Source organism: Taudactylus pleione, unplaced genomic scaffold (assembly GCF_031769625.1).
Source record: "Taudactylus pleione unplaced genomic scaffold, aTauple2 ptg000396l, whole genome shotgun sequence".
NCBI lineage: Eukaryota > Metazoa > Chordata > Amphibia > Anura > Myobatrachidae > Taudactylus > Taudactylus pleione.
The window spans coordinates 2,493,725-2,505,932 of record NW_028284797.1 but is presented as its reverse complement, the minus strand read 5'-3'; the positions used below and the strand labels follow the sequence as shown (position 1 = coordinate 2,505,932).

The 12,208-nt window shown below is 43.3% G+C and overlaps 1 protein-coding gene across 3 annotated transcripts in view; it reads left to right on the top strand.

Moving 5' to 3' along the window:
* CSDE1 (cold shock domain containing E1) overlaps positions 1 to 12,208 on the top strand; it is a 133,562-nt gene that overhangs the window by 77,857 nt on the left and 43,497 nt on the right. For 2 of the 3 annotated variants that reach the window (XM_088446309.1, XM_088446308.1), the window contains 8 exons: positions 1,567 to 1,659; positions 2,260 to 2,357; positions 2,638 to 2,722; positions 2,967 to 3,095; positions 3,175 to 3,300; positions 4,648 to 4,860; positions 6,098 to 6,238; positions 6,619 to 6,783. In XM_088446309.1, coding sequence (XP_088302435.1) covers positions 1,567 to 1,659; positions 2,260 to 2,357; positions 2,638 to 2,722; positions 2,967 to 3,095; positions 3,175 to 3,300; positions 4,648 to 4,860; positions 6,098 to 6,238; positions 6,619 to 6,783 — 1,050 coding nt within the window. The remainder of the gene's footprint in view (positions 1 to 1,566; positions 1,660 to 2,259; positions 2,358 to 2,637; positions 2,723 to 2,966; positions 3,096 to 3,174; positions 3,301 to 4,647; positions 4,861 to 6,097; positions 6,239 to 6,618; positions 6,784 to 12,208) is intronic. The other variant, XM_088446310.1, reaches the window with a different exon arrangement.

Genomic DNA, 12,208 nt, shown 5'->3' with positions numbered 1-12,208 from the left:
TATAGTGCAGCTTTTATTCCATTACATTGGAAATCCTCTTCTCCCCTCTAAGGAGTGGTATTGGCATATTTACTTTTCTATAGAGATGATGTAACTTTGCGACTGATACAAGGATATAACCATTTGGGTTTATTACCTAGTTTTCAAAGATGCCAATTAATACATTTACTTGTAACCCCAGACGTCAGGGACTTGCATATTCACGGTTACAGGTCAAGGCCTCATTCAAATAAGCCTGGTTTTTGGTTTTCTTTGCTATGAACCTACTTTCCAAAGATCTATCCTGTGTGGAGTGTGTACTTCATAGAACTTCTATCTGTGTTGCCTCACCATGACTCCATTTCACTATCTGGTTTCTTATTATCCCTTACCTCCCCATTGCCCAATGTTCTCCTTATTAAGCTACAATAAGTTATAGTTTACGTTCATAGTCTTCACCAGTGCTCGAAGTGGGAATTTTGAAGTGGGGGTATAGACATTTTTCTTGAAACCCCCCCCCCCCCCCCCCAAGCCTTACAGACTACCTGCAGGCTGCTTCCCTCTCCCTGCCCCTGCACCTCACACTACCTTCTAAGCTCACACTGCCTACTTACCTCCACCTCACACTACCAGCTTCCCTCTCCCAAAGCCCTGCACCTAACACTGCCCACTTCAGTCCACCCAACCCCCACACCTTACACTACCTACCAGCTACTACCTCTCTCGCCCACAGTACCTCTCATTCCATGTGTGCTGTCGGCGCTGGCAGAGTCCGGCTTCTACGAGTCCTATCCTGTCCCCCTGGCTGGCAGTGGGGCAGCTCCGCGGGCGGCTCAGCATCCACTCATCCTCCCTCCAGGCTTTTGGACTTGGCGTTGGCCGTGAAGCAATCACAGCTTGGACCAGCAGCCAATCAGATGCAGCCACGTAGCTGCTTCTGATTGGCTGCTGATCCATAAGCCGTGATTGGCTAGCGGCTGGCAACAAATTTAAAGATGATTTTTTTTATTGGCTGCCGGTCTGTGATTTGTTCACGACCGGCGCCAGGTTTGTGCAGTACTGTGGCCGCATCTGTCCTGGCTTCGGGAGTCGGGACTCGTCTCCTGCAGCACAGTCAAGCCAGCACTGCTAAGAGATGTGTCCCTAAGGGACACATCTCCAGCAGCTGTTCTGTACTCCCAGCGCCAACTGCCAAGCGGGAGTTGGAACACAGGCTGAAGTGGCGGTATGGTATACCGCCTCACTTCGAGCCCTGGTCTAAACCCATTTTCCCTGTGTAATCCCTTATTTTCCTTGACATCCTACAAATCACTAACTGTTGACAGGAAAACAATTTCTGCTTATGTATTTGCTTTTGTGACTATTGAATAATTAAAATGTAATTTAAAAAACACAATCTTAAAACATAAGCCATGTGCTTCTATTGGACTTTAAAGTTTATGTAAAAATAAAATCTGGAAACATTAGCATTGATGTATAATGGTTCATGTTCTTAGCCATATCTGGTATGATAAGTTTAATTCCTCAGTTGAATAACATTTTCATAATTTATGTAACTTGTACTATTTTGTTTCTCCTACACACTAGGTTGTTTGTGCCGTGCCACATAATTTGGAAAGTAAGTCCCCAGCTGCCCCAGGTCAGAGTCCCTCAGGGAGTGTTTGCTATGAACGCAATGGGGTAAGTCTACAATTTTTACCATATTTCTTTCTTTTTCTTGCTGTTTTAGCAGGATACAGCTTGAATTAGGAGTGCATATTTACAAAAGTACTCAGTTGTATAAGCAGTCAGTTGCAAACCTAAGAATTTCATGTTGAAATCTTGGTTTCTTACCTTTTTTGTTGTTGTTTACCCTGAAATCAACTTATTTACTATAAACAATGCTCCGAGTAGCCCTGATATAGTCTGTTTACTAAATGAATGGACATTCTGTAAAGATTTAATTTGGACCAGAGTTTCCCCAACTCTGCCATTACAGTCCAGCTTTTAAGGATACCCATGCTTGAGCACAGGAGACTTAATACCTCAGTCAATTTGATTTAACCATGTGTACCCAAGCATGGATATCCTTAAAAACTGGACTGTAATGGCAAAGTTTGGGAAACCCTGGTTTAGACTATTAATGTCGTTAGTTGGAAGATCCAGATAGCTTCTTCAGAGTAGCCATTTGTGCTTTGAGCTAGTATGACCTTCATACAACGTTGTTTTTGTGGAACCATGACTGTTAATGTGTGAAAGCAGCAGCAATGTGTAGATGACTAATATGATTTCAACTTGTAGGAAGTGTTTTACCTAACCTACACTCCAGAAGATGTGGATGGAAATGTTCAGCTCGAAACTGGAGACAAAATTAATTTTATTATTGAAACCAACAAGCAGTAAGTTGTAACTACTTAAATTTCTTGTTAAAATTAAAAATATACATTTTTAAGAGGAATTTTCAGTAGTGGCCACACAAGAGTTATTTTTAGCTGGACTGCAGCATTCATCTATCCTAACCTGTAACTTCTGATGGTATGTGTACAGTGGTATTTCATTAGAGCAGTTGCATGTATTACAGGGCAATTGCAGGTTATTAAACTGGTAAAGAATTTTTTTCTGATATGAATGTGAAATCTTTGTGGGTACGAATTTATTTTTTCTTTTTTTACATTTTAGCACTGGTGCAGTAAGCGCTCGTAATATTATGCTGCTTATGAAAAGGAAACAAATGCGATGTCAGGGTGTGGTTTGTGCCATGAAGGTAAACTGAATTTATTTTTCACACTTGACTTGGTTGACTTGATCATTCACCATTGGGTGGGGGGTTCATTCTTTTTATTTTTTTTTTACTGGCCTGTACTCTAAGTAACCAGTGTTGACAACAGCTTTGGACCATATTCACTTGATGCATCTTATATGACCACCTTGTATTTTGGTTACTCCATACTTTGATACCAGCACAATACCGACCTAACTGCTCATTTTTTTTTCTCAACTGATTCTAGGAAGCCTTTGGTTTCATTGAAAGGGGTGATGTTGTAAAGGAAATATTCTTTCACTACAGTGAATTTAAAGGAGACATTGAAGCCTTACAGCCTGGTGATGATGTAGAGTTCACAATCAAGGATCGTAATGTATGTGACCCATCGCTTTCCACCATTAGCTGCTTGTTTATTGGTCTTGCATGGTAGTCATTTATTTATTATTTGGCAGGGTAAAGAAGTAGCAACTGATGTGAGGCTTCTACCTCAAGGTACTGTTATTTTTGAAGATATCAGCATTGAACACTTTGAAGGAACAGTTACCAAAGTCATCCCTAAAGTACCCAACAAAAACCAGGTAACCCTCTAATACAAGTTTACGTAAAATATATATTTTTTGGTAGCACCTCCAAATAGTGACTTTTATTATTTACTAGCTGATGTACCTGGTTTCACCCGAGTAGACCATCGATATTTACGGTTTCCATTACCGTCTCACCACTCCAATAACACCTTAATCCTACACCACTATAGTAATGCATCCCCTGCTCATCTATGTACCAACACAATCCACTCCCTTACCTTTCTAGTAGCACATTTCCCTCCCTCGCTCCTGTTGTAACACATTCGACATTCCCCTTCCTCACCTGTGTAGAAATACAATCCCTCCCTCACACCTGTAGTGATGAGGCATACACACTAGACGATAAAAGTGAACAATAACTTTATAGTTCAATGATATATTGTTCATATCATCCAGTGTGTATGCACCAAACGACCAATGATGCGCACTCCCGCGGGTTGTTAACGATGTTTGCTGTCGTGCAAACATGCAGGCCAATCTGACGATATCGTCAGAAATTGCCTGTTCAGTGTGTACGCCCAATATCTTTCACCAATATCGCTCATATAGCACATCGTAAGACAATATCCTCACTCACACCTGTAGTAACTTATTCCCCTTCCTCACCTCTGGAGTTAAACATTACCCCTGCTCACCCCTGTAGTAGTAACACCCCTGAAATGTAGTAACACATTTCCCTCCCTCACCCGTGGTGTAACACCTTTCCCTCACTGTTCAAATAGGGGAGCCACACCAACTGCCAGCGATGATTGGCAGGACTTGAGTTGACAGTGTTTGACTATGAACTGTGTAACAGCTATGATGAGACAGTCAGCAGGACCATTGCACAGGGGGAAGAAACATTTTAGCCCTTTTCACCCCCATTAGGAGTCAAATTTCAAAAAAATCCCCCCTTTGTGGGTACCTACGTCATTAAAGGCATATGCTCTCTGAATTTCATGTTTCTAAGTTCAGGGGTTTTGGCTGGACGCTCATCAGTCAGGACATTTGGGGAAAAAATAAATAAAATCTATATATAAATAGAGGTGACGCTTTAGTGATGGGGTGTATTAGGTCTCTTGCAGATCTGTTTTTCTTATACAAGCAGTTTTCATTATTCCCAAGCCTATGCATCATGTAAAATATGACATTTTGGGGTATATATTAGGTTACAGTTAACAAAGTTCTCGTGACTCAGTTCTCAATGGGACCCTGCTACCTTAAGGGTTTATAGCACTGAGCTAATTCTATATGCTCTGGGAGGTTCAGGTGGTGGTTTTGTTGGATACTTAATGAAAGATGTTGGCTCCTAATTGAAATATATTCCTCAAAAAAGAAAATCTGTTTTATTTCTGGTGACAGAATGACCCTCTACCGGGACGTATAAAAGTTGATTTTGTGATACCTAAGGAGCTTCCTTTTGGTGATAAAGATACAAAATCCAAGGTGACCCTTTTGGAAGGAGATCATGTACGGTTTAACATTTCGACAGATCGACGGGACAAACTGGAACGTGCCACAAATATTGAAGTTCTCTCTGACACATTTGAGTTTACAGATGAGTCTAGAGAAATGGTTAGTATAAACTTTTGGTTATCCAATGAATAGACATGCATTGTGGGTAATCACCTATTTTGGGTATTTAACCTTTGTATTGAAGTCCAAATAAGAGAGGTAAGGTGTGTGTCTTGTATTTAATGTAGCAATTCATTTATTCGGTAAGTTGATGCAACAAACTTCTAATTGATATGGTGATATACTGATATAAATAAACTGAAGTGTTTTATGGCATTCCCTCTGTAAATCAATGCTTGGTGTATAGATTGTACTTACATTTGACATTTCTCATTATCCAACTTTTACATAGTTGAAGAAACCTATCCGGTTACACTGGCAGATATTAAAATGCCTCCCATTGGAATTTGGTAGATGTGTAAAAAATATATACATGTATACCTCTATGATAAAATATTGTCTACACTATCAAAGTTTACATATCAATGTAAAAAAATAGGAGTTCCTTTTAAAATGTTTTTTTTTTTTTTTTTGCACTTCAAAATGATTGAACTAAGGTTTGTTGTAAAAACGATTTAATAAAAAATACACATTCTTATTTTATTAGCAAGGGTAGTATATATGGTGGTCTCAGATTACATTCAAGTTTTATTTAAACTTGAGTTATGTTGACCGAACTATACTTATGGATATCCATCTAAGCCAGGAATCCTATTAATTTAGATTTTGACTTATTTTTTTATTTGTTTTGGTCAGAAGTGATGTAAATGTAACACATGGTTTGACTAAATGTGATTTTTTTGTTAGATTGTTGTCTTGTTTGGTAGGAGAACCTTTGATCTTGAGGTCTGATGAGTGAAGATGTGCATTTTCTGTCGATCTTTCTTTTTTTTTTTCTTTTTTTTTCTTTTGTAATCTGGTGGTCTATTAGGTTTACATTTCTAGCTTCCACTCAGTACCCTCCTTTGCAAGACTAATGCTGATCAAAATGTCTGGTTTTTGATGGGTTCACTGCTTTTTAGATGCTGAAATGCAAATGAATGTAGCATTTCACATTAGAGTCCAGTATTGATGCCCTCTAGTATGAAACGTTTTCAACAATGGTTTTAAAGGTCCTAAAATCCTCCCTCAAATAACGCCATCCCTTTTAAACCTTATTTGTTTGCCTGTTTAGTACTTGGCCTGGTTTGTTTTTCATGGCCCTGATACCCATATGACCCATCACAGTATAAAGTTCTAGAATGTGAGCAACTGTGGCCTCATATCTTGTATTCATACTGCTGTTTCCCTCTCACAGGGTGTGATTGCAGCAATGAGGGATGGGTTTGGTTTTATAAAATGTGTTGATCGGGATGCCCGAATGTTCTTTCACTTCAGTGAAGTCCTGGATGGAAATCAGCTCCACATTTCTGATGAAGTTGAGTTTACTGTTGTCCCTGTGAGTAAACGTTCTTAATATGGCGTATGATAGTGTCCCTCTCCCGTTCATTTAGTAGATAACCTTTTACGTTCCCCCCTCCCCCCACCCAGAAAAGAAATGTATTAATCTTTCAGTTGGGTGTGCTTGTTTCCCATCTGGTTACATTTTGTTTTCTTTTTCTTTTTTTTTTTTGTTGAACTCTGGCCCTAAAATTTAATGATTTCACTTGCATGTGACTTGTTTTATTTTCTGTTTGGTCTAGAGGTTTTAAGATAACACTAACCAATTGTGATGAAAATTCTAGTAGAGTGGGTTTCGTCTTGGACCGTGTATTTAGCGAATGTTGAAGGATGTTTACTGCTTAATTCTAACCATTCTATCGATTTTTGTTATTACAGGACATGCTCTCTGCCCAGAGAAATCATGCTATCAGAATTAAAAAGCTCCCAAAAGGAACAGTTTCATTTCATACCCAGTCAGATCATCGTTTTGTTGGTATTCTAGAAAAAGAAGCCACATCAGCCTCAGCTAAATCCAGCAGCCCGAACAAAGGAAAGGAAAAGGTAATGGTAGCTAAGACTGTTTAGTAATGTACTGAAACTTAATGGGGGGAATTCAATTAGGTGAGCGTTTCCAAAAGGCGAGAAACTCGTGCTCATCCGGGATACGCACAATTCAATTAGAATTGCGAATCCACACTACTCGCAGTGAGTGTGAGAATTTTGTCCAGAAAGTGAACAGGGAAAATGGCATGAAAAAGTGGGGAGACCATCCTGGATCCCAAAAAAGTGAAAACTTTGTTAGCAGAATCATGTAGAAGACTGTTAGTGGCCAAAAGGAAAGTACTGTATGCTTTTAAAAAGTGTCAAATGACTGATTTGTGCATTTTTTTAAAAAAAGTTAAATGTTAAAAGATGTAAAATTTTGTTTAATTACAAAGGTATTCAGCAGAAAATGCAAAAAGTTGAAAAAAAGATGCTTTTTGGGTAATATTATGCAACTTTAAAAAATTGTAAAAAAAATGATGGAATGCACATAATCGATCGTATGACAGATCATGTGCTAAGAAAAACAACAAATATGCCGTCGGGACTGCCAGAGAGCTCCGTTGAGTCGGATGGTGAATCTGATCTGATGCTAGTCGCGCAGGTGTATGGCCAGCTTTAGGCTTATTGATAAATTCCAAATGCCTAATTAGTCATTAGGGGGGTGTCCGAGGGGGTTCTGAAGCAAGTCCCCGACATTTTTACCTTTTAAAATACAGATTTTCCCCACCTTCATCTCTTCAGGGGGTGTGAACAAAAACAGGCAAATTTGGAATTGAATTGCAAATGTAATTCGCAAGACAAATTTGCAGTGATTTCGCCTTACGGGACCAAACTCTCATCTAATTGAATTCCCCCCAATGTCTTTTCATGACTTACTCGCCAATTGTGGAAGTAGTTATGCAGAACCCCAATATTTTGTATCCGTTGCAAGAACATTGAATGGTACCTTTCACATGGCATAATGAATACCATTCCAAGTGAGTGCCTAAATCAACACATCCTCAGGATCACTGATTTGCTTTGGTCTCCACCTGGTAGTTGAAGGAATGTTAGTATTGTAATTGTACCAGTTTTTATTTTAATTGTATTTTTTTTTTATTTTTTTTTTAAGTTAAGCCTCCGTTTCACTTTTACTAATGTAATAAAGTGACTGTCAGTCTGAATTTGATTTCTGAATTCTAATTAGAACACTATGTAATTTTGGGCTGTATAAAATCTAAACGCTACATAAAGCCTTTGCCAATTTATGTATCTGCCACTACCACGGCATTGCCTCCGTGGTGTATTAAGCATGCCATTATTAAAGTATTTTCAAGTGCTTCTCTTGATGTAACATTCATTTAGCTGGAGTACAAAACAGTGTGCTGGTGGGTAAATAAGACCTTCAGGGTGTTGATCAGCAGTGCTTAAAGTGGTCCTAGAGAAGTGGTGGAACTCACCCCCCACCCCTCCTCTCAGCACTTTTTTTTAAAAAGGGGATCGTGCGTGCAGAAAATAGGGGCGTGTCTCAAAAGAAAGGCGCATGGTCACATAATTGTATTCCCAATTAAAAGTACGTCACACAGTAGCACAATCTTATTCACATTACACTGCATAGTGTCCCTTATTTGTTATGACACACAGTAGTGCCCCTAATACATATACTGCCCACAGTAGTTCCCCTTATATAATGCCCACAGTGGTAGTGCCCCTTGTGCAGAGTCCACAGTAGTGGTGCCCCTGATGCACTACCCCAGGAATGGTTACCCTTATGCAGTGCCCCCTGCAGTAGTGGCCCCAGTGGTAATGCCCCCTACAGTAGTGGCCCCAGTGGTAATGCCCCCTGCAGTAGTGGCCCCAGTGGTAATGCCCCCTGCAGTAGTGGCCCCAGTGGTAATGCCCCCTGTAATAGTGCCGTGCACACAACAATAAAAACTGTACTTACCTTAAGCCCCACTCCTGCGTCCGGTCCGCCTGGCAGCTCCTCGATACTTTGGTAGAGACGTCATTACGTCTCTCCCATAGTGCCCGTGGGGAGAGCTAGCAGTCGGAGCTCAGGAGTGAGCTCCAGCCTTTGGCTGTCGCTGCGGGGAAGGAGTTGGGCACCAGCTGGTAATAAAATCTAAGCGGACACCCAGCAAATAAAGCCTCCCTGCGGCGCTGGGCTGAGGTTGGCCGGAGGAGGGACGAACTGGTTCCATCTCTAAATAGAAGTGATGGAACGCAGTTCTGCCCTGTTCTGACCCACTTTAACCCCTGTTGATAAGTAATCCCTGCTGCAATCCATTTTTGTTTGTGTGCTCCATACCTTGCTAATTGTGCAATATTCATTACATTTATGAAAAATAATTTTTGCCAATTTTGTGTTTAGAAAAAAGAGAAGGTAAGATCTGCATGGTGTGATTTTAGCTGATTGGTTACCTATTTTGCGATGAGTGTTTTCGCAATGCAGAGTGCGCCTAACATTGCACTGTTTTTGCAACTTTGAATTTCTTGAAATGAGTATGCATGTTCCCAGAGTAACACTTTGGACCATCAGTAAGCTAAAAGGTCTGTGAACATACTACTTAACCTTACAGCTAAAATAAAAATATAGCGCTTCACTGAGAGAAACTTTCTCCAGCTACAACAAACTGTAAATCCATAAGCAAGTTGCCATATTGTTTGCATGAGCGCCAGTGTGTGCAAGACTGTAGGTTGGCTGAAACCTTTTAATGGAAGGCTTGTTTTTCGCTATTTTTTTTTTTCTAGTTTATGGCACATAGACAAGAAGACTACAGTACTGACAGGAGGAGTTCCTTAATTACTGTAGACACTACTTAGAAAACAAATTTGAAGTTTCTACATCAGGGTCCATAGGGTATCCACAGGATACCTTGGGGTATTGGTGATGACGTCAGGCATCGGGCACCATAGAGTTAAGTTTTCAGCCTCCCAGGATGCACTAGGGTCCCCCTCCTATACTCCGCCCCCGAGCCAAGGCATCTCCGTTTTCGTTTGGTTCCCGGCCGGAGTCGGATGCACCTGTTAGAGGGGGGCTAAGGATAGCCCCTGAAATTTTCTTCAAAGCAGCTGTGGCTGCTCATCTGGATGTACAGCATGGACAGTCAGTACTGACGTCCATGCTGTCTTCCCTACACCCCCGCCGGTACTGATCTGGGGATGCTGGTAAGCATCTGGGACCCCAGATGTTTGGTACCATGGCCGGATCCAAGGGGGCTGCTAGGCCGGCTATGGCCATTTGTTGGGTAGCCAGAGCTATGGAGCGCTGGGCAGATAGTTTAGATGCGTCTTTCGATTCCGATTGTTCGGCTGAACAGGCCGAGTTGATAGGCAGTCTCCGTGATTCGGCCACTTATATCAATGAAGCGGCTTTGGATATCAGTACCCTGGCGTCTCGGATTTCTTCGGCAGCTGTAGCTGCTCGTCGCACCTTATGGTTGCGATCTTGGAAGGCGGACGCTGATTCCAAAAAGGGCTTGGAAGCTTTGTATTTTAATGGAGAAGTCCTATTTGGTCCGGATCTGGACAAAATTGTAGCCACGCTGGCGGCAGCCAAATCTGCATGTCTCCCATCTGCTGCAGTTCCTTGCAGTTCAGGTACGTCGTCCTTTCGGCCTTACAGGACCCAGGGTAGGCCTAAAGCACAGTCTTTTCCCCGTCAGGCTGGCTCCAAAAAATCGGCCAAGCCACGGAAACAGGCCTGGAGTACCAGACGTCCGGCCCCTAAGCCAGATGACAAGCCTGCGGCCTGACGGCCCGGGCCTCCCTTTGGGGGATCCCAAAGTGGGAGGCCGTCTGCTGCAGTTAGCCCAGTGTTGGTCGGTTACCACGACAGACACTTGGGTTCTCGAGGTGGTTTCTCACGGGTACGCCCTCTCCTTTCGGCACAGGCCCCCGTCTCGATTCTTCACCTCGGGTCTCCCATCAGACCGGAACAAAGCCTTGGAACTGCGGAAGGTTTTGCACACTATGCCCCAAGCTGGAGTTATAGTGCCTGTTCCATTCTCCCAGAGGGGCCAGGGTTTCTATTCCAATCTATTTTTGGTGCAGAAACCCAATGGGTTGTATCGTCCGATCCTCAACCTCAAAGCACTCAACAGGTCTTTGCAGGTGCCGAGGTTTCGGATGGTGACGCTATGGTCCATTATTCTGGCGCTGGAACCTGGGGATTACATGGTGTCGGACATACAGGACGCTTACCTGCATGTCCCTATTCTTTTACGCCATCAACCGTTCCTCAGGTTTGCAATCCGCAACGACCACTTTCAGTTCCGGGTGTTACCTTTTGGCCTGGCGACAGCACCACGTGTATTCACCAAGGTGATGGCGGTCATGGCGGCTTCCCTGCGGCTGCAGGGAGTCCGCATGTTGCCGTACTTGGACGACCTTCTGTTGGTGGCAGGATCTCCAGAGCTCCTTCTACGCCACTTGGACCTGACCATTGTGGTACTGCAACGGCACGGCTGGTTGATAAACTGGCAGAAGTCCACCCTGATCCCGTCTTAAAGGATTCTGCACCTCGGAGCCTTATTGGACTCCGGACAGCAAAGGATCTTTGTGATGGGGAAAAGATCTCTGCCTTGCAGTTGAGGGTGCGCAGTTGTCTGTAGAATTGCCGTGTGTCTCTGCACTCGGCGATGAGGTTACTGGGCTCCATGGTGTCAGTATTCGACATGGTGGAATATGCCCAGTTTCACTCCAGACCTCTGCAGCAGTTGATCCTGTCCAAATGGAATGGACTGCCTCAGAGTCTAAAATCCCAGACGATGGTGCTTACTCCGGAGGTTCGCCTGTCCCTAGCCTGGTAGTTGCAGACGACCCATCTCAACAAGGGTCGTCCGTTCTGGGTGGCGAATTGGGTATGGGGAGCAGTCACGGGTCCACACTTGTTCCAGGGCAGGTGGACTCGGGCGGAAGCAGAGCTTCCAATAAACATCTTGGAACTCTGCGCGGTTTTCAATGCTCTCCAGCAGACACATCGGGTTCTCCAAGGTCACACAGTGCAGGTCCAGTCGGACAACGCTACCACCGTGGCCTACATAAATCGGCAAGGAGGAACCCGAAGTCGGGCTGCTCTCGTAGAGGTGTCCCGAATCCTGGTTTGGGCGGAGCGCAATCTCCCGGCCATATCAGCAGTATTCATCCCGGGAGTCCTAAACTGGGAGGCGGACTTTCTCAGTCGCCAGGATGTTCATCCGGGGGAATGGTCTCTGCACCAGGACGTCTTTCAACTTCTGGTGGACAGGTGGGGTCTTCCAGACATCGACCTCATGGCGTCACGGCACAACAACAAGTTGCCGGTGTACGGGTCTCACACGAGACGAAAAGGCGTCTCTGGTGGATGCTCTGTCCATCCGGTGGACGTTCCCGTTTGCTAATCTGTTTCCTCCGTTTTCCCTTCCACGGGTAATCCGGAAATTCAAACGGGAAGGAGGGACGCTCCTGTTGATAGCTCCCG